Source organism: Ochlerotatus camptorhynchus, unplaced genomic scaffold (genome assembly GCF_037179485.1).
Source record: "Ochlerotatus camptorhynchus isolate MF236.1 unplaced genomic scaffold, CSIRO-AGI_Acam_v1.1 ptg000330l, whole genome shotgun sequence".
NCBI lineage: Eukaryota > Metazoa > Arthropoda > Insecta > Diptera > Culicidae > Ochlerotatus > Ochlerotatus camptorhynchus.
This window is the reverse complement of record NW_027040818.1, coordinates 18,408,860-18,431,236: the sequence shown is the minus strand read 5'-3', so window position 1 is coordinate 18,431,236 and position 22,377 is coordinate 18,408,860. Positions and strand designations below refer to the sequence as shown.

The 22,377-nt window shown below is 41.4% G+C and overlaps 1 protein-coding gene and 1 non-coding gene across 3 annotated transcripts in view; one reads left to right on the top strand and one right to left on the bottom strand.

The window, feature by feature from the left end:
• LOC135708317 (muscle M-line assembly protein unc-89-like) overlaps nt 1–16,568 on the bottom strand; it is a 34,931-nt gene extending 18,363 nt beyond the window's left edge. For both annotated transcript variants that reach the window (XR_010518290.1, XM_065230316.1), the window contains exons 1-2: nt 16,188–16,568; nt 14,148–15,890 (exon numbers count right to left, since the gene is read on the bottom strand). Coding sequence is in view for 1 of the 2 variants with exons in the window: in XM_065230316.1 (XP_065086388.1) it covers nt 14,148–15,890; nt 16,188–16,251 (1,807 nt within the window). In the remaining variant the exon portion in view is untranslated. The remainder of the gene's footprint in view (nt 1–14,147; nt 15,891–16,187) is intronic.
• A 566-nt stretch (nt 16,569–17,134) lies between these two features.
• On the top strand, nt 17,135–17,216 carry TRNAL-AAG (transfer RNA leucine (anticodon AAG)). Its single transcript has one exon. It is a non-coding gene; the product is annotated as a tRNA-Leu (tRNA).
• The last annotated feature ends 5,161 nt before the right edge of the window (nt 17,217–22,377 follow it).

Here is a 22,377-nt window from a genome sequence, read left to right as displayed (position 1 = left end):
ACATATGATGATCCATGATCAGGTCTCGCTCGCTGCTGCGGTGCCTGCTACTGCTGTGCTTGCTGCTGTTTGCGTCCGTCCGCTTTGTCGTCTGACTGCTCAGTGAGCCACGTAATGTGGCACTGTACCTTATGTAGGTGGCTGCTGCTGTGCTTGCTGCGGTGCTTGCTGCTGTTTGCGTCCGTCCGCTTTGTCGTCCGACTGCTGAGTGAGCCACGGAATGTGGCACTGCACCTTATGTTGGTGGCTGCTGCTGTGCTTGCTGCTGCGATGCTTGCTGCTGTTTGCGTCCGTCCGCTTTGTCGTCCGACTGCTGAGTGAGCCACGTAATGTGGCACTGTACCTTATGTAGGTGCTTGCTGCGGTGCTTGCTGCTGTTTGAGTCCGTCCGCTTTGTCGTCCGACTGCTGAGTGAGCCACGGAATGTGGCACTGCACCTTATGTAGGTGGCTGCTGCTGTGCTTGCTGCTGCGATGCTTGCTGCTGTTTGCGTCCGTCCGCTTTGTCGTCAGTCAATCGAATGAGCAACGGAATATGGCACAGTTACTTTTATACCATACTCGCTGCTGCTGTTTTGTTTTGCCATTCACCAGTTTAGATAATTTTTACTACATCGAGATTTTAAACGTCCAAATGAAGCTAAAATCCCCTTTTTTTTCAGCGAGGTGGAATTCAAGGGATACGAAATCTTTCAAGTCTCAAAACAATTTTTATTTCAGGAGATATTTATTTATTTGTCTCTTTCACTTTTATTCTCTACAATACCTCGGTCCTCTACTCTGTTATTTTTATTAAGAATTAAAAAAAAATGTCTTAATATAATCGTTTGTTTTTGTTTTTGTTTTATTTAGTTTCTTTGTAGTAGTAACAATATTCATTAGTTTCGTTAAATTATGCCGTCAAGCTCGATTCCTGTGTGACTTCTGCAGTTGCTCTCTTCTATGTAGATCCGTTTTGGAGTGTTCTTCTGTGGTTTGATTATCTTTTGTTATTCAAAAATGCTGTACAGTATCATGTCTTTGAATCTGTTCGGTTTTCTTGTCGCTCGCGATGGACGCTGCATCACTTGTATATTTTCATCTAACGTGTCCTCAAGTTCAATTCCAGTTTCACTTTCATGGTTTTCAGTTTCTGTGTTTGTGATTCCCAATTCAGTGTCATTGTTGACCGTTCTATCAGCAAGCTCTTGTAGATCTTCTGGAACCTTCTTAACCTCCTGAACGTTACGAGAGTATTGAATCCCGCTTTTACTCCGAATTATCACTTTTGCTCCATCTCTTGCAATTATCGAGAATCTTTCAGCAGAAAATTCCGGGTCCGACTTACGCTTCTTCGGAATTGCGACTAAAACTGTATCCCCTACTTGAATATTCGAATCTTTAGCTCTTCTTTGGCTGTCTGCGTATTTTTTACTCTCAAGTTTAGAAATTGCATCCTTCTCCTTAATATCAGTACGATCTAATATTTCAGTACAATTTGATTCCCAAAGGCTGGGGAATGTCCCACGGAACTTCCATCCCACCAATAACTCAAAGGGTGTAACTCCAAAGCGTGATAGTGGCCGAACTTTGTTATGCGCATGGACATACCTCTCCAAAGCTGTTCTCCAGTTGATATTGTCCAATTTGGCGGCTGCCAAAGCATGCTTGATTCCGATATTTTGTCTTTCTACCGCGCCGTTCGATTGAGCACTCAACGGGATAGACTTTCGTATTTTGATGCCTCTGTCTTCCCATATCTTAACGAACTTATCACTCTGGAAAGGTGGTCCGTTATCGCTCTGTATTGCCATAGGATAACCCCACACTTCAAAAATTTTTGCTAGTGCGGAGTTTGTTGTTTCGGCATCGATGTTCTTTACTTCAATGACATGGATGTATCTGGAGTAGGTGTCAACAACCACCAAAAACTCTCCATGGCCGAAATCTTTATCGGTAAAAAAATCGATTTGTAAGATTTCCCATGGTCCTTGTGGAAGTTCTCTATTTGTAAGAGGAAGTGGTGCGTTTTTCTTCGATAATCTAAGGCATGTTTCGCATTTTTCTATATGCTTCTGTACCTCTTTGCTCATTCCAGGCCACCAGAAGTGGTTACGCAAGATTCGTTTCATTGATGATGTCCCCATATGACCCTGATGTGCTAGTTCCATTGCTTTTGTCCGCAAGTTAATAGGCAATATTACGCGATCCTCCTTGAAAATCAGGGCACCCAGTACTCGTAAATACTTGGCTTGGCATTCGTAGGCTCGCAACTCTGTATTCCATGTACCAGATTTAAGGGATTCTCTGATGTCCGCCTGTTCTTTGTCGTTCTCAGCTTCTAATTCGATTTCGTTCCAATTCATCTTCATATTTCCCATGTCAAAGACGAATAATAAATGTCCTTCGCAAGAGTCGTCGAATGATTCGGCTGGTGTGCTATCGATCACTAATCTTGAGAGAGTGTCTGCAATATTCATGTCACCTGGAACACTCTCGACCGAAAAATCATATGTCTGCAATCTTAGTGCCCAGGCCTCAGCCCGCGAAACAGCCCTCTTTCCAATTCGATGCATGCCTCCAAAAATAAATTCGTTGGATTTAGCATCTGATCTAATCTTAAAGGTTGTACTCATTAGATAATTGGAGAACCTTTCTACACCCCAAACCATGGCCAAAGCCTCTTTTTGAGTATGTGGGTATTTCTGTTCGGCCGAAGATAATGCTTTTGAAGCACACGCAATGACTCTTGGCTTAGAATCGCTATTAAATTGGACCAAAACAGCACCTAAACCATGTGGTGAAGCATCCACGTAGAGTTCGGTTTCATCAGTCTGACAGTAATAGCCCAAGGTTTTGACCTTCGTCCAGGCTTCCCATCTTAAGTAATCGAATTCCTGGTCCAACTTTTCAGACCAGTAGAACCGTTCCGCTCTCGCAAGCTCCCTTAACCTCCAAGTCTTGTCTGCCCGGTTATGAATGAATCTGTCAATGTAGTTTATCAAACCCAAGAAGCTCCTGACTTCATCTTGATTTTCAGGTCTACGGAAATGTTGGATAGCCTTAATTTTCTCGTCCTCTATACTCCAACCGTTAGCTGACAAATTGAAGCCCAAAAACGTCACTTCTTGTTTGTGAAATACACATTTACTTTGATTTAGTTTGACGTTGTGATTTTCCAGATGTTTTAAAACTTCGGCTAGGTTTCTATCATGCTCCTCCTTTGTTTGGCCGACCACTAGGACATCATCCAAGTAGTTGACTGTGCCCTTGCATCCCGACAGTACAACGGACTGCATAATCTCTTGAAAAATGTCAGGAGCATTGCATAAGCCAAAAGGTAGCCGACGACATCTGTATAATGCATCGCCTGAGAAGAAGTTTGTCAAATGCCTACAGCGCTCGTCTAGGATGACATGGAAGAATGCACTTTTAAGATCTATGGTTGAAAACCATTTTGCCCCATGCAGTTCCATTAGTATGGATTCAAAAGTCGGCATTTTAAACGGCGTCCTATAAATGCATTTGTTCGGGCCTCTTAAATCGATGACCAGGCGAATGTCGTTCTTTCCCTTCGGTACTACTAGCAGAGAGGAACAAAAAGATCTATCCATATCTTCCGTAACCGGTTCAATGATTCCAGATGACAAGAGCTCACTGAGTTTCTGCTGGGTCAATCTTTTGAAACCGGCCGGGATATGCGTATACACATTTCTAGCTGGGGGCAAATCCATATTGTAGCGCAGTAGTACTGGTGGAACGTTGAATTTCGGAAATTCCTCTGAGACTGAAGCTGATACTGTGTTCATCATAGCGAGCTCGCATTTCCATATGCTGCCGTATCCACCAATCGGAACTCTTAGCCCCAAGTCTAATAGGCTGTATCGGGCTGCTGTGTTAAAGCTCAATAACGATCGCGCCTCCTCAACAACGTAAAACTTTTCTAAATAGACCGGTCTCTCTTTAGAAACATACAGTTTTGCCGAAAAGGTTGCTGTCACTTTGATTTCTCCCGGTGAAGCATACGCACGCAATGTTTTATCCGATGAGTAACATACGTCATGCAGCTTAGACACGGTGGACTTATTCTGAGCAATCTTGTCCCATATTCTCTTTTCAATAGTATTCACTTGAGCCCCGGAATCAATGAAAAAAATTACACATTTCCCGGCTACTCGGCCAACAACATAAGCATCTTCTTCTGTCGGTGGATCGAAAGCAGGTACAGCGCATTGTAGCTCGTCAGTACAATTGGTAGTTGAAGAAGTTTCAAAATAATCTTCTGCTAGATCCTGTAAACGTAAGGATAATTATAATTGGGTCATTGAAAGTCTTCCTTAAAAGCTCCCTTATCTCACATTCGTTAGCATCGTATGAAGGGTCAATTTTTTTTTTTTGTATGATTGCAGCAGGATGCGACATCGAACCAAAATCGCTTCTTTCAGAAGACACTCGACCCTAACAACCATTCGAACTCATTTATTAAGCCGTCTGCGACCCCAAATATGGAAACCTTCTTAAAGAGAATTTAAAAATTGCTTTACTCAAAATTTTCATCTTTCAAATATTTTATTCGCCTTGTCAAATTATAAGTAACAAACTTTATTTCAAATTCAATTTCAATGTGAGATAAGAAAGCCTCGAAGATATTTCAAATTATTCTGGTTTAACATTGTCTTGTACCTTGCTCTCGTTGTCTTCACTGTTTTGCATAATCGCTGCAAGCTTCGGCCTTGGCTCTTCCTCTCCCGGTTCATCGTGCGCTCGCTTCTGGCTCATTCCTTGACGAGACAGGGCTGAACATGTACGAGCTAGATGGCCTCGGCGGTTACAATTGTGGCACACCTTTTCCAGATTTGGGCAATCAGCAGGTCCATGATACATGCTGGCACATCGCCAGCAAGTGCTTCTAGATGACCCTTGAAAATTTGATTGTCCACGATGATACGCTCCTCTGCCTCGTCGAGTTCCCCGGAATCTTGGTCCTATTCCACGGCGAAACTGAGCTTGGAGGTCTGTAGCTGGTGATAATGCCGCTATTGTTGCGCTGTTTTGACGGTTTAGTTTTTGATACTCTTCCTCGTTAAAAATCTCCATCTCTCGGTCCCGGACCATCGCGATCAAGCTATTCATATCACCTTGGTTGACCCAGTTGCGGTGGGCTAGAATGCGCACACGACTATCGGTTGTTCCCTTTACAATGGTACGCACTACAGCCTCCATCTCTTCTTCGCTCTTGTAGTCGCATAACTTAGCAGCGGCTGCCACTCGTCGTACGAAACATATGTTAGACTCCCCTTTTAATTGCACAGTGTTCATCAACTTTCCTCGTTGGCCGATGATATAAGTCCTCGACCCGAAATATCGATCCAATCGTGCAATCGTGTTGGAGAATGGATGATTCCGTTCATCCGGCATGTCTGTAGTGGACGATGTTCCCTGCATCACCTCCATTAGTTTCGATCCAGCTTTAATTTTGAAGATGTCCATCTTAGCATGTTCATCGGTGGCATGAACTAGATTGAACGAGGCTGTAATCATTTCCTTCCAGTGCTCGTAGGCCTTCTTATCGATATCAGTCTCACCCTCTGATGGCTTGCATTCCGGAATATTAAAAGAACCGAGGGACATATGGTTCATTGTAGCAATTAGAGACTCGTTTCCTGGTGCTTGATGATCGTCAGAAATAGTATTGCATCTGGCTTGATCGTTTTCCGTACTGTTGACTTCCATAGCGTGAAGTAACTGGTCTTTTTCGGACCGTATAGTAGCCAATTCATTTTTGACTGCTAACAGTTCCTCCAATAGCCTCTTCTTTGAGATTTTGCTTTTTGATTTCGGTTTCGCTCTGTAACAAGAAAGACACAATCTCACTTATTATGTTTCGGCAATTAAGGTCAATTGCATTTTAGGATACTGCCTCGACTACAGTTCCGTTTATTTATTTTTTTTTTTTTGCTTTGGGCACTCTGCTTCACCAATCAGAGGCCAATTGTGTTTTCAGGATACTGCCTCGACTACAGTTCCGTTTACTTATTTTTTTTGTTTTTTTTTTGCTTTGGACACTCTGCTTCGCCAATCAGAGGCCAATTGCGTTTTCAGGATACTGCCTCGACTACAGTTCCGTTTGTACTTCTCTTATGAGATTATAATTATACTTACAGATTGGGAGATGAAGCGGTTCCAGTACCAGCTGCGCCATTGTCGTGATTTCCGGTGGTCTGTTCGCCAGGTGCCCTAACGAACATATGATGATCCATGATCAGGTCTCGCTCGCTGCTGCGGTGCCTGCTACTGCTGTGCTTGCTGCTGTTTGCGTCCGTCCGCTTTGTCGTCTGACTGCTCAGTGAGCCACGTAATGTGGCACTGTACCTTATGTAGGTGGCTGCTGCTGTGCTTGCTGCGGTGCTTGCTGCTGTTTGCGTCCGTCCGCTTTGTCGTCCGACTGCTGAGTGAGCCACGGAATGTGGCACTGCACCTTATGTTGGTGGCTGCTGCTGTGCTTGCTGCTGCGATGCTTGCTGCTGTTTGCGTCCGTCCGCTTTGTCGTCCGACTGCTGAGTGAGCCACGTAATGTGGCACTGTACCTTATGTAGGTGCTTGCTGCGGTGCTTGCTGCTGTTTGAGTCCGTCCGCTTTGTCGTCCGACTGCTGAGTGAGCCACGGAATGTGGCACTGCACCTTATGTAGGTGGCTGCTGCTGTGCTTGCTGCTGCGATGCTTGCTGCTGTTTGCGTCCGTCCGCTTTGTCGTCAGTCAATCGAATGAGCAACGGAATATGGCACAGTTACTTTTATACCATACTCGCTGCTGCTGTTTTGTTTTGCCATTCACCAGTTTAGATAATTTTTACTACATCGAGATTTTAAACGTCCAAATGAAGCTAAAATCCCCTTTTTTTTCAGCGAGGTGGAATTCAAGGGATACGAAATCTTTCAAGTCTCAAAACAATTTTTATTTCAGGAGATATTTATTTATTTGTCTCTTTCACTTTTATTCTCTACAATAATTAATGCATGGGCCATGTAAATATGACGTCTGCCGGTCGTCGACGTTGATGGGCAGTGACACTAGCGCCACCACGATATTGCGAGTTGCTAGTTTGTCTATTAAAAATAGCAGTTAAATTTCTTTCACACTTTAGGAATTTGACTTGGATGTCTGTTCTCTGTGATGAAGGTTTGCACCCATTATTCGCAAAAACAAAAGAAGCGCTCTGACCGAATGAATTTTCATTTTCATCCGATAGGCCGAAGTTAATTCATTGGCGTTTCAATGGCGTTTCAATGTGTTAGGTCAAGTTTAGAATCCGTAGGCCGAGTTTGGCGTCAAGAAGCAGTGATAGACTTTTGACAATATCTCAACGATTGGTTTCTCTTTATCAAATCTTGCGGTACGTACGGAAAAGTAAATAAATTTGGAAGCCATCAGTAATAATTACATTCCGTTTGGCACTAAACTGCGATAGATTAAGAAAGACTAAGTGCGGGTTGAGATTAATAGGCTGGAAATGGGGTAGTTAACCCTACCATGCATTTCAATGAAGTGAAATAATGCCAACCGATACAGTCAAAAAAGAATTCGTTTTACCGTGCGCTGAAGCAGACGACAGTCACTCGAAGTAAACACAAAATTGCAGGTTGCTGGTCGTCTCTGGCTCCAACACACAGACAAGGGGTGATCAACTGTGCACACTGTGCCGAATCACAGCATGCGACACTATTCGGCACTTTAGGACAAACGTTGACAAGTAGGATACAATCAGTATAATATAAAACGGCATCACTGGCGAGAGTCGACGTTTTGCCAATCTTTGCTAAGGTTGACTTCTTTGTTTACTGCATTGAGCTTCACATTGGCAGGCCCGTAGCCAGCATTTGGTTTCGGGGGGAGCTAATTTTATGACATAAAAACTTCAATGATTTATAAAATGTGCGCATAACTGAACATCGAATGATACACTGTTTTTTTACCTTAACCAAAATGGTTCAAAATCATGTGTCATCATTTTTTTTTTTTTTTTGTTTGTTCGTTTTAATCTTTGATCGGAATTTTTAATGAACCATCAGAATGTAAAACAATAATTTTTAAAACTCTTTAATACGCAGTTATGAGAAAAGTTAAACAAATGTATGGAATTCAAGAAAATATTTTAGTTTTATTTGTTTTCTGTTGGTAATGATGATCAAGATTTGCATTCTGTTAAGAAAGACAAAAATATGCTACATATTTTTTTAAACATAATTATTTTAAGATTTTAATGGTGTTTAATCGTAAAATGACCGGTACCGGATCCTAATTCATTTAAATTTATGAAGGAGGTAAAAACAAACATCCCTCGATGCAGTGGTAGCAATGTGATCCACACGAAACACGAACAGCGAATATTTTTGCCTTCATCATTCTGTATGTTTTTAAGTTTTTGTTTTAGAATCACTGTATTTTTGTTTTGTTTTTGAATTGATCGTTATTCTTTGATATTTTGTATTGTTCCAGTTAGCTATATAAGTGCAAATATTTAATGCAATTAGATTAAGGGTGCTGCCTGAAGGAGGTAATAAAAAATGAATGAGAAATGTATTCTTTTACTTCATTTGAATCAGTTGCCGATCTCCAAACTACTGTCCAAAAATCTGAGCAACAAATTAAACACAACGTAGAGCCATATCCTGGACATTATACCTGGTTATTACAAAAGTAATCTTCTAGCTTTACTCTAAGAAGTTAATTGATATTATAGCCAAGCCCGAAAGTCGCTGGTTTCCCATTAGTTTTAATTCGTTTAAGTGTGGAGAAAGATCTTTCCACACTGGCTGTAGTAACCGGGAGTGTCACCAAAATCTTCAACAAAACATTGATTGTTGGAAAATACGTCGAGTCACATTTATCAAGCAGCCTCAAAATTCTTGTTAATATTTATGGATGTCCGTCACCAGAGCTCATATTCCACCTTTACCTGCAACCAGCCAGTGATGCGAAATATCATGACACTCACGTGACACTCGTCTTTGCATCAACCGACTATCGCTGACAGCTATGGCAATAATGGTCGCTGCTCACAAGCAAAACGTTACGCTCGCTGCTGATGATGAAAAGCACAACGAAAACAGTGAAGAATTCTGCAGTACGATGATGAGAAAAAGCGAAGTGACAGAAGAAAATGAAAACAATGCCTACGCATTCAAAGTTCGTCTCGGCAGGTGCGACTGTGTGAGTTACAAACAAAGCAGGCAACAAGAAACGGAAGCTGTTGGGCTCACTCACCAACACACTCAAATAAGCAAGCAAAGTAGCAACTGCTTCAAAACGAGCACAGATGAGTGTCGTGATTATCGGGAATGACCAGATCGGTGATTGATCACAACAGAAGACGACATTCACCAGTTGCTTTTTACTTCTTTCGTCAACTTGATGGATGGTCATAGAGAGAGCTTCGACGAGCACATTGATAGGAATGTACAAAGCGTTACTACCATCAACTGTTTGGCGATCGTGATTGTGATAGGTCACAACTCTGGCAACCGCACTTGTGAAATCACAGAGATAACAGTTAAGTTTGTCAAGTTGGGATGACTCTCCAATAAAACCAGGCAACAATATTTGGAACACCGGAAGGATGTCATCATTTTTTGTGAAACGTCCCATCATGTTTTGGATCAATCCATCGAGTCATGGAATGAAAACTGCTCTTCGATAGTATTCCTCTGGTGTTTCTACTGGTTGATTTGCACGTATTGTTAGCTTGGATGCACGTGGGTGCAGTCGTAACTGCGCATTCGAAAGACTGCATTAAAAATTTCAGCAAATTTTACTTCAGCGTCAGCTCGTCTCTCCTTAAAAACCTGTATTATACTGCTCGCATGATTAAGAGCCGATATGAGGTCCACATATTTAGATTGTAATCCTTTTGAAAGTGGTTGTGTTGAAAGATCACATTGATGTAATAAATATGTAAGATGTTTGTATCCTCTTATAAACAGAAAATGCATACATTGCCTGAAGAATAAATTTCTAATATTTAAATAAGTTTTTAGACCGGTCCTGCTTTATACTGTGCCAATATGGTCTAAATCTTGCACTACCAGGAAAAAAGAACTTCAAAGGATTAAGACCAAAGTTCTGAGGATGATTTTGAAATTGCCTCCCTGGTACAGTACTACCGAAGTACATAGAATTTCGAATGTTGAGACTTTAGAACAAATCTTGATAAAGCTGGAATTAGGGCGAAACAGCTTTTGTAAACAAAGAATTCTCTCGTCGACTTCTAGCAACTCAAGGCACCCCTACACAAATCAACTTATCCATCGGGTAGGGGAAGTCTTCCCCTATTCGATGGTAATGTTGATTTGCCAAGAAGAGCCATGTCTTTCGAGAAATCATCGAGAGAAGCCATTGTTTACAATAGCTGTTATGCCCTAATTCCAGCTCTATCTAGAAATGTCCAACAAAATAATTAATAATTTTATGGAAAAATCGTTGCAATATTTAATTGCAACGAATAATTTCCTTTATACATAGATAAGATATAGTTTTAGTTTTTAGTTTTGATGTGAATTGACATGCAGGTTTAGAAGACCTGTTTAAAAAAACTGAATTTCCAAGGCAGGAACAATTTAAAATCACTTACATTCATATCATAAAAATTACAGCAGATAAGTTACTAAGTTGAGCACCTGGGTTAATATTTTGAATTTTGAACAATTGAAGAGTTAAAATCTAAATAGAAACAATGTGTGACTCTTCGTTAAATCCAATGGTACATATTAAAAGGTAAATAAATTAAGAAGTCATTTGTTGTAGAAACATTCTATTTTGTATTAAATCTTGCTTGAAAAAGAGGGGTACAGTGCGGATTGTGTTTAGAAGGCTACAAATTGGGTCTACACCCTAGTTCCTACGGAAGTGAAACGAGGCTGATCTTTCGTAAAAACTCGATGGTCCCATAATCTTTAACCGAATCGCTGCAAACATAAATTGTTCATGCACACTATATAGGTACAGCCCGAGTCCCATTGCCAGAGGGGGCTGTAGGCCTGAAGCCTCGTCCATAAATTATTTAAATATAATATGAAAAATAAAAAAAAACCTTACCCAGGTAATGGATATCTATTACCTGTACAGTACAGGTAACAGATATGCATTATCTTGGGTCAGATTTTTCTTTTTCACATGATTATAATAATTTGGGCGGGGGGCTTCAGCCCCATAGCCCCCCCCCCCAGGGCTACGTGCCTGCACATTGGGTTCGGATTCCAAGGAAAAATGCTGCGAGTATTGCCTGCACCTGTCTGCACCATAAAACTAACTTCATCTCATCCGATTCGTAGATAAAATTCCAGCGGCTCGTGGTTTCGTCCAGCTTCACGTCAACAGAGTTCTTCCACACCATGGTCGGTCAAGAGGGTCGATACGACAGTCAAGATGGCCAAAATGGGTTCCCTCCAGCAACGGTTAGTGAAATGCCTGTAATGCAATCGGTGAACTGAATGGATAACAATCATTTGAACGACGACAATATTGTAACAGTTACGGAAGATTTTTGTTTTGTTTTACAAGGTTGTTATTCAGTGCGAACGATAAAGAAAAAAACAACATCATACGTGGTGTGGGTGATGGGTTTTGTATTTCAGCCAGGTTTCAATCCCGGTCTTGCCAAGGGTCTTCCGGGATGAAAACTTCATCGTTTACTTCTACGTTTTTCCTTAGGTATTCTTGCCAGTCATTGGTTTCAATTGGTATGGACTTCGATGAGAAATCCACAGGACTTTAACGGGATGAAATTTTCGCTCCACAGTGCTCAAACAGTTCCAAATTGGGCCCTGATTAGCCTCCCAAAACTTGAACTCATTTAGTGAGAAACTGACTTGGCACAAACCATTTGAAGTTTATATGGAAATTACTACGGGAAAACAACACTTTTTGTTCATTGTCTTCTAGCATTATTACACATTGTACTGTTAACAAATTCTATTGCTATTCTTATGGGAATTTTTATCAGCTACAACTTTGCAGATAATCGTTGTTCAGCCAAACGTCAAATGGAATAGTTATTATTTGTGTAAGAGAATGATAATCTTATGGCAAGATTAAACAACTGTATTGTGAGCAACACTGTATTCTGCAGTGTGACATAGTAGCCATTAGTTTTTGTCCTCTATTCTACGCGCGATAAACACCAATGTTACCTGCTGAACAGTTAATTGAGCATAATCATAAGACATCAGTGACCTTATGTATGTTATGAAATTATGTTCTTTACATTTGATCGAAGAGTGGTTTTCAACAAAGTTGTAGCTGAAAAAAAATTCAACAAGCTCAGCTATCATATTTTAAAGTAGAGTGAACTGGTGAATTTTGAGATAGATGTGAACCGAAATTATATACTTCAAATGGTTTGTGCCAAGTCAGTTTCTCACTAAATGAGTTCAAATTTTGGGAGGCAAATCAGGGCCCAATTTGGAACCATTTGAGCACTGTGGAGCAAAAATTTCAAATCTTGCATCAGTCTAATGTCCATACAAGTCCCAGTACTTATTGGGGTAAGTCGATACGTATTTACTCCAAATATTCCATCAGATCTAGACGATTGCCTTAGCAAAACAGTACAGGATTTATAGGAACAGATCAATGCAATCAAAATGCAATTACATTCTATTCCGTGAGTACACCCCATCATCAACGATCTAATCTACACTCTTCTGTTGCATTAGTTCGTCTCTAAAGGACCCGGTGCGATGGATGGCCTACCAATCAATCAATTATAAGGCCTTGTTCAATCTCGAAAGTCCACGACACTAAGTAATTTGCTGTTCAGCAAGATCCCATGGGCGTGCAGATGAACAACAACAACCACAGGGTACAGTTGAACTGCAGATCCGAAGTTTATCTGGATCGTGCACCATTTCCGAGGTATGACAGATATGAAGTGGGGGACATTTGATGGTTTTCACTGGTGGTACATTGGCCATTGGTTTTGATTGGTGGTATCTTGTGGAAGGTATCACTTCTGCAAAGGATCGCGAACTTGATATGCTTGATCTTATGTAATTGGGTGATGGTAGGAGACATCATAATCTGAAATACGATAGGCTTGGTGATGTCTTCGAGGTAGCGTAGTTCTGAGTCGATCAGAATTGTTTCGAGGATGTTGTTTCTAGGGTGGGAGTGAACTTTCGTCCGTTCGAGTTCTGGGTTTGATTTTGTCGGGGAGCATTTTACTGGCAGCTGGTGATTTCGTCCACCGTCCGTTTCTTTCACTGCCCAATCCGCTCTCATTCTAATGATAATGATGTTTAATATTTGCCATGAACCATGGTCACGAATTAGAGAAATTGAAAATGTAAACACATTCACAAAAGTCTAACTTCGGGGTTGCCAAACTCATGGGATATTGACACCTTGATTTATACACTTTGGCCAACTCTGGAATGATCGCCATAACGCTTGGCACAGCTTTCGGCACAGCCAAAACTCTTGACACAGATAAAGGTGTGCATAGTTGAAGACCCCTTGCACACATATTATTTTGTATAGATCTCATTTTATCTAATTTCCAAAGCAATCCATTTTAAAAATACCAAAACATCAGCGCACCCCTTGGATCGCTCCGATTGAAATTAGCAAAAATGTGAATCATATTCCATAGCAAACAATTGTGCAAACATTCATGCAAATCGGATCAAATGATCAAGTTTTTCCGATTCGTCATTTGGTATGGAACTGCTCACATTGCCATTGTGAAGTGACGCACCCCTTGAATTTCCTCAATTCCACAGCAGGTCAAATCAAACACATGGCTCTTCCCCAGTTCACATATCGCAACCACAGTTTGTAGATCCATCAGCAGGTCGTATACATTTCAAATCCCACGAAGAAAAGGAAAACGCACCCGTGCACTCCACCAACTCCCAACCGAAGGGGGAAAGCGAGACAGCAACATAAACAGAGAGAACGGGACCGGGAGATAAGTGATTAGCGTGGGTTCTATTTTTGCGCGCTTTCCTTCATCGGACGCAGACGGTTTCGCGACGTCATTGATGCTCTGACTCAAATATTCTCAAAAACTCTCAACGTCTAACCGAACAACCGAAATAAATCAAAAGCGAAGAAACTCCCGACACATTCCATCAATTTTGGGTTAGAAATAAGTTTTAGAAAGGATGCACTTACGTGTGTTGTTCTTCGCTTCCTGTTCGTTGTACAGCACCAGCATGAATTCGCTACTGTTGTGAATGTTCGACGACTTGCCGTCACCACCGGTAGGGGAGGTGGCTTGCTGTGGCGTTCCGACCGGGGACAGTTGATTATCCGATTGGGATTGGTCGCTGCCGAAAAACGGACTGGCTTCTTTCGAGAATTTCTGCATCGCTTGCAGCGGGGATGCGAACGATTGCGGTCGCTGTGGCTTCGGTGGTTCCGGAGGTTCCTGTTCCATGGGGGCAGGTTCGGTGATTACAACGGCTGGAGGTTTCGGGCTGGGTGCTTCGGTGGTTGGCTTGGACTGGAAGAAGTCTTCGTCCCGGGTTCCGTAGGACATTTCGCGAACAATTTCGTCCCGGCTGTAGGTTTCCGGAGAGAAAGCCTTGACCTTTTTGATCTGTTCGGTTTCCCTGGACGGGGAGCTGGAAGCATCCCGGCGTTTTCGGGGTACCGCCTGCGGAAGAGGTTCGTTTTCTTTGTTTTCCACTTCGGGTATTTGGGTGGCGCTGTTAATGCCACGCTTCGGATCCGGGATGAATAGAGTGTCGGATTCATCGGAGGGATCGCTGAGACCGTAGGGATTTTCAGCTTTCACCCGGAAGCGGTACTGGGAGCCTTCAAAGAGGCCACTGAGAGTGGTCGTGAGTTGTCGACAGGTAGTCGCCTTAAGCCAGACATCCCAACCGACGCGGTAGTATTCCACGATGTAGTTACCGATCTTGCAACCACCGTCGTCATCCGGAGCAGACCAGCTGAGGGTGACGGCCTTGCTGAGACCTACACTAATGTGGACTTTGCCAGGGGGTTCCGGTTTGGCCGTTACCGTTACGAGGAAAGATGCGTAGTCATCACCGAGTTTGTTGTAGGCACGAAGGTTGTATTCACCACGATCGTATCTTTGGGCGTTGGCAATTCGGAGGGACGAGTTTTTGTCATTGGTTTCGATTTCGTAGCGTCCTTTGCTCGGTAGCAGCTCTCCGTTGTGACTCCATTCAACTATCGGAATAGGGTTGCCGGCGATGCCAACCTTTAGCCGGATGACTTCATCGGCTTCCACGATCAGACCTTCTTCATACTGTCGTGGTAGACGTATCTTGGGGTACGCTTCGATCGATAGACTGCAGGTGGTTGCTGCATGACCTACTCGGTTGGTGGCCGTACATTTGAACTCTCCCTCGTCGGTCAGTGCAGTCTGGTGAATGATCAATATGCTCATGTCTGCCTCTGTGATGATCTTCGTACGGCGACTGCTGAATATCTCGAACCCATCCTTGTACCAGCTGATCTGCGGAGTGGGAGTTGCGGCGACGGAAACCCTGAATTCCATCTTTTCATTCTCGATGGCAGTGGTGTCGTAGAGCTCCTGAATGAACCGTGGTGGAGCGACGGCAGCTCGCTGCAGTGTCACTGCCAACGCATCGGACAGTTCGCTACATTCGGACTGACCGACGATGTTTTGGGCCGTTACCCGGAACTGGTAGCGCCATCCTGGCTCCAGTCCGCTCAGGGATAGTTCAGTGGCTTGCATCAGCTGGGCGGTCGCACGAACCCAGTGCGGTGAACCCGTCCGCCGGTGTTCGATGATGTAGCCGAGAATTGGCGAACCGCCATCACTGGTCGGCCGTTTCCACCGAAGCGTCACCACATCCGGTGCGGTGGTCGTGTTGGGTGATCCCGGAACCAGCATCGGCTTGCCCGGAGGCGAAGGTGGTTCTGGAAAGAACACAACAAAATCAATCACTTGAGGCGTGTTCAATAGCCCACCCCCTGCAATTTCCCATAAATTCCCCGACCCAATTCGTGTGATTATATTCTGCCAGAGAAAACCAGTCACCAGTGAAATTGTGTTTCAACTGTAAATATTTGACTCGTGTCTAAAAATAAGCCTGGCTGCTCGGTTCTCTCGCCTTTCGCCGTCGTCGTCGTCGTCGGTTTCGGTCCCCATGCATGAACCATATTTCGACGGGATCGAGAGGCGAAAATTTTCATTCCTCAAAGAAAAATCCTCACCTGCCGACTTCCAGTGGACGGCTTTCTTCGGCTTCCCGGAGTGTTTGGTCGGTTGATTTCCCATCCCGGCGGTCCCCTCCCCCACACACACAAACGCACGCACTAATCGCACTCTAGCCTAGACCCTGAAGAACAATCAATCCGAATCGATCCTGCCCTGTGAGAGTAGCCTTAGCACAGCACTAGGGGCGCCATTTTTTCGCTTTCTGCAATTGCTGAGGAATTTTTCCGCCGTCCGCGCACACACGTAGGAGCAAGCGAGATGGAACGTGTTTCGGATCGCGAGACGCGCGTTTTCGCGGGTTCACAAGTGGGTTATTTTTCGAGGTTTTACGTTTTTCCGATGTCCGAGCAGAGTCGCGACCGGTCGAGAACTGATGAGCTTGCTCGCTCCGGCTCTATCGGGGGGTTTTTTTTTTTTTGGTCGACGGGGAGGACTCAATAGGCTGCTGCGCAGGTGCGTCGAATCGATCCCCGAGAATGAGTGCCGGATTCTGCGCGGCACGTACCAAAGAAAATGCATCCCCAACCGCAAGCAACGATCACAGTTCGAATCTCGGTCCAGAGTCATTCGAACGGTCATTTTCATGCGAGCGATTCAAATTTCCCGCCTGTTTGATGAATTCAAATCCTAAATTGGGGGTTGTTCATAAACTACGTAGTTAGTCCCTTACGTGGTTTACGAAAAGTCCTCTGCGTAAGAAAACACGGAATCGGTTTTTGTTGACTGAAACACGCATGCGCGCTACAACAACCACTTTGGCTGTATGATTATTGGTGGGTGATCGTTTCTACTATCGACTTCCTGCTATCGCTTACAGAGCAGACAAGCACGCAGGCGGTAGATAGATTGAGGGCCATTCTTATCGGGGTATTGGCAGCGTTTCTTTTATTTGTGTCGATTGATGGGGATTTTGATGGGATGTGTGACGGTTGGGAAACACAACGGTAGCGTGGCCGAGCGGTCTAAGGCGCTGGTTTAAGGCACCAGTCACTTCGGTGGCGTGGGTTCGAATCCCACCGCTGCCAATAAATATTTTACTGCGATTGGATACTTTTAATGCTGAAGGTTGATATGAGATTAAAAAAAATATGTAGGGTAGAGCGCTACTTCGTCGTAATCGCCCATTTCCGTTCTATCGATCAGAAAAGATCAATAATATCAATGATTTCACCGTGCACCAATTAATGTAGGTTTGTTCCGATGCGTTAGTTCATTAACTACAACATAAATCCTGTTAGAGCGCATTGTATGAATATTTACGCTCATTGTTCTCAAAACAAAAGAAGCGCTCCTAGCGAATCCCCTTTTTCTACGTTTATCCGTAGGACGAAGTAAATCTAATGGCGTTTCAATGCGTTAGGACGGAATTGAAACTCGTAGAACGAATTTAGAATCAAGAAGCAGTGTTAGATTTTATACAATATCTCAACAATGTGTGACTCTTTATCAAATCCAACGGTACGTATGGAAAGGTGAATAAATTTGCAAGTCATCTTTGACAGAAATTTTCCATTTTTTGTTAAAACTCGTTCAGAAAAGAGATGTAAAGCGCGGGTTGTGCTTAGTAGGATGGAAATTAGATCAAAAACCCTACTTAAAACTTAATTATTTTTGATGTTTGAAAAACACAAACAAAGAGTTGTTCAGAATTAGGAATGAGCTTTTAATCAGTGCTGTGGTTGTGCGTAGTAGCGGGTATTCATAGTAAGCACTAAAACCAATAAAAAATCCAATAAATTATCTATTGCATTGCATTAAATACTGTGGTATTTATTGCTGGTTGCATCTGAAAAAAATTAAAAAGTGTGATAAAAGTGCACATTACCGTCAATTCGTTTTGGTGTCTTCGAAGCACTTATTACTGGTATCCTAAGAAATAAGTGCACCGAAGACACCGAGACCTGTGGTGGCGCGAGTACTGGTTTCAAAAAAATTAACATTTATAATGACCATAGTGAAGACACACACACCAAACTGGCAAGCGGCAAATATTTCGTGATATTTTTCTGGGATTATATGATATTAATAAAATTCTATAAATGATCCGAAAACTTCATAAGCTTAAGGAAATTATTAATATTTAGGGAACATCAGAGAAGCAAAGAACACTTCAGAGATGTCCAGAGAATCTCTGGGAATATTTTGTTTTGCAACTCTTCATCTGTTCCAAATTCAAAATAAATTACATTTCATTTTAAACTAGGTGCTCCAGTTACTACAGTAGCTTACCAGCCTTAATTGTTATGATATAGGGGAAATGTAGGTAATGTCGACCTACATGTCCCTAATTTGGGCCCATCGCTAAAAGTCTGCTATTTATCAATTTTATCTAGATGAACGCGTCATTAGGACGGTACTAATGAATATTTTTGATCGCTATTGAAAATTTAGTCGATTGCTGAATTTATGTATGGGCCCAAATTAGGGACATGTAGGCCGACATAACCTACATTTCCCCTATATCTGAGTATTTTTTACATTGTTCCTGCCTTGGCAATTCAATATTTTAAACAGGATTTTTAAACCTACACTACCCATAATCGCATATCAGTCCCATCTTTGCTGGATTTCCTATCCATATGGGACTGATATGCGATTATGGGCAGTACATGTATAACAAATGGAAACATAAAACTAAAAACTTAAACTAAATCTTATCTAAGCATAAAGGGAATTAATCGTTGCAATTGAGGATTGAAAAATTGATTAAAATATAAATTTGAAATAACTAGCCTGGTAGACAAGTTCAGGAAAAAAAAAATAAAAAAATTAAAATTTTAAATTTTAAGTGGCTTGATAAGTTCACGGAAAAATATGAAAAAGTTAAATTTGAATCGGCTTACGTCCCTGCTAGATAAGTTTGGGGAAAAATTGAACAAACACTTAAATTTGAATCTGGTAAACATGTTCAGGTCTAAATTAAAAAAAAAAATCAAATCAGAAAAAAAATAAAAATTTAAAAATTGATGTACATGATTAGGGATAAAACATCGTTAAATTTGAAATAGCTTGCCCCTTATAAACATGACCTGAAAAAACGATAAAAACTTTCAATTTTGAATGGCTGTGCACCGGGTTAACATGTTCAGGCAAAAATTGATCAAAATAGTTCAATTTGAAGTGGCTGGCAGGGGCGATTATTGAATTATCACATTGTATACCATGAAAAAGCAGCCTGTTTGTGAGCTTTTGCCTGTTTTCAAGTAAGGAGTTATCATAAAAAAAAAAACAAATCGCCAGCTGGTATTTTCTGGCGACTTTACAAATAAATAAAATCAAACAAAATTATCTTGCAGAACCAGCTAGGATTTGTTTTACTTCATATTTCACAAAATTGCTTTCGAGTGTTGAGACATCGTCTCCCGCAAAGTTTACATTATTCCCTCTACCAACACATACATCAGGTCTGGATAGATCTCCACAGGATCTATAAAATCCACGCAATTTCAAAAAACCGAAATGTACAGCATTACGAAAAGAGGTCAGGTTTCGACCAATAGCAGATAGTCGAATGTCTGAAAACAGCGCATTCCCTAACACAGACCTTAAAATCGAATTCGACGCGGTCCCACTGAACGGTGCTCATTCAATCAACGTAAGTGGCGGTGTCCAGTTCAGCAGCAGCAGGAGTACTTTCAACAACAACAACAACAACAACAACAACAACAACAACAACAACAACAACAACAACAACAACAACAACAACAACAACAACAACAACAACAACAACAACAACAACAACAACAACAACAACAACAACAACAACAACAACAACAACAACAACAACAACAACAACAACAACAACAACAACAACAACAACAACAACAACAACAACAACAACAACAACAACAACAACAACAACAACAACAACAACAACAACAACAACAACAACAACAACAACAACAACAACAACAACAACAACAACAACAACAACAACAACAACAACAACAACAACAACAACAACAACAACAACAACAACAACAACAACAACAACAACAACAACAACAACAACAACCACAACAACAACAACAACAACCACAACAACAACAACAACAACCACAACAACAACAACAACAACAACAACAACAACAACAACAACAACAACAACAACAACAACAACAACAACAACAACAACAACAACAACAACAACAACAACAACAACAACAACAACAACAACAACAACAACAACAACAACAACAACAACAACAACAACAACAACAACAACAACAACAACAACAACAACAACAACAACAACAACAACAACAACAACAACAACAACAACAACAACAACAACAACAACAACAACAACAACAACAACAACAACAACAACAACAACAACAACAACAACAACAACAACAACAACAACAACAACAACAACAACAACAACAACAACAACAACAACAACAACAACAACAACAACAACAACAACAACAACAACAACAACAACAACAACAACAACAACAACAACAACAACAACAACAACAACAACAACAACAACAACAACAACAACAACAACAACAACAACAACAACAACAACAACAACAACAACAACAACAACAACAACAACAACAACAACAACAACAACAACAACAACAACAACAACAACAACAACAACAACAACAACAACAACAACAACAACAACAACAACAACAACAACAACAACAACAACAACAACAACAACAACAACAACAACAACAACAACAACAACAACAACAACAACAACAACAACAACAACAACAACAACAACAACAACAACAACAACAACAACAACAACAACAACAACAACAACAACAACAACAACAACAACAACAACAACAACAACAACAACAACAACAACAACAACAACAACAACAACAACAACAACAACAACAACAACAACAACAACAACAACAACAACAACAACAACAACAACAACAACAACAACAACAACAACAACAACAACAACAACAACAACAACAACAACAACAACAACAACAACAACAACAACAACAACAACAACAACAACAACAACAACAACAACAACAACAACAACAACAACAACAACAACAACAACAACAACAACAACAACAACAACAACAACAACAACAACAACAACAACAACAACAACAACAACAACAACAACAACAACAACAACAACAACAACAACAACAACAACAACAACAACAACAACAACAACAACAACAACAACAACAACAACAACAACAACAACAACAACAACAACAACAACAACAACAACAACAACAACAACAACAACAACAACAACAACAACAAGCGAGCTGCAGAGTTCATATGAGCAACCATAGAGAAGGAGGAAGAAGTCCCACCACTAGGCTAGGATCGGAATCATTAGCTCGTCGTGCTCAGCTCAGCATTTCTCAACCATCACTACAAAACGGTCCTTTTCAGGACCACCATAAATTTGTTAAGAGTATTATTTGGACAATTGTCAAGGTCATCAGTTCCCGCAAGCAGCTAGCTATCAAGGCAAGGCTCAGCCTGGTCTATAGAAGGTGTAGAATTATAGGCCCGAATGTATTGGTGAGATTAATCATCGTCCGACCATTTTCCAGAACACGCTGGTAGGAAGTTTAATAATTCATATAGAATTTGAGAGAAGTGGGAATAATTCGCTTTGGGTGTATATTCAGTCCCCAGAAAGCCAATAAAATCAAATTTGTGAGAAAATTAGCACTCACGAGTTCAATCCTCGAAGTCCCTCCTTTTTTACATATTCTGCACAAACGATACTTTCCACCCCGCCCTGTGAGGGGTGAATTGAATACACTTTAATACCAAAATGCACAAACCTTAAAAATTCATAAATAACAAAAAATTCAAAATGCACCTTTTAAAGTCGGGTAGATGAATCGAAAATACTCAAGTAACAGTTGAAATAAATACTACAAATGTCATACGCTTACAAATAAAAAACGGAAAGAGTTAAAATAATTGATCAATTAAAAGAACTAAATGTTCACATTTTTTTCCGTCCACTAGCGGTCCAACGCCGTCCACTAGCGGTCCAACGTCAAGCTTCCATTCGTGCCCCTAGGCACAGACCTTTATACTTTTTTTTTAATGGCTACCAAATGGTACACTAGTTGGGGGGAAAATTAAAATTTAACTTGAATGAACATGTGTAGGGAATTTTTTTTTCAAAATCGGCTAGCGCTCCGTATAAACGTT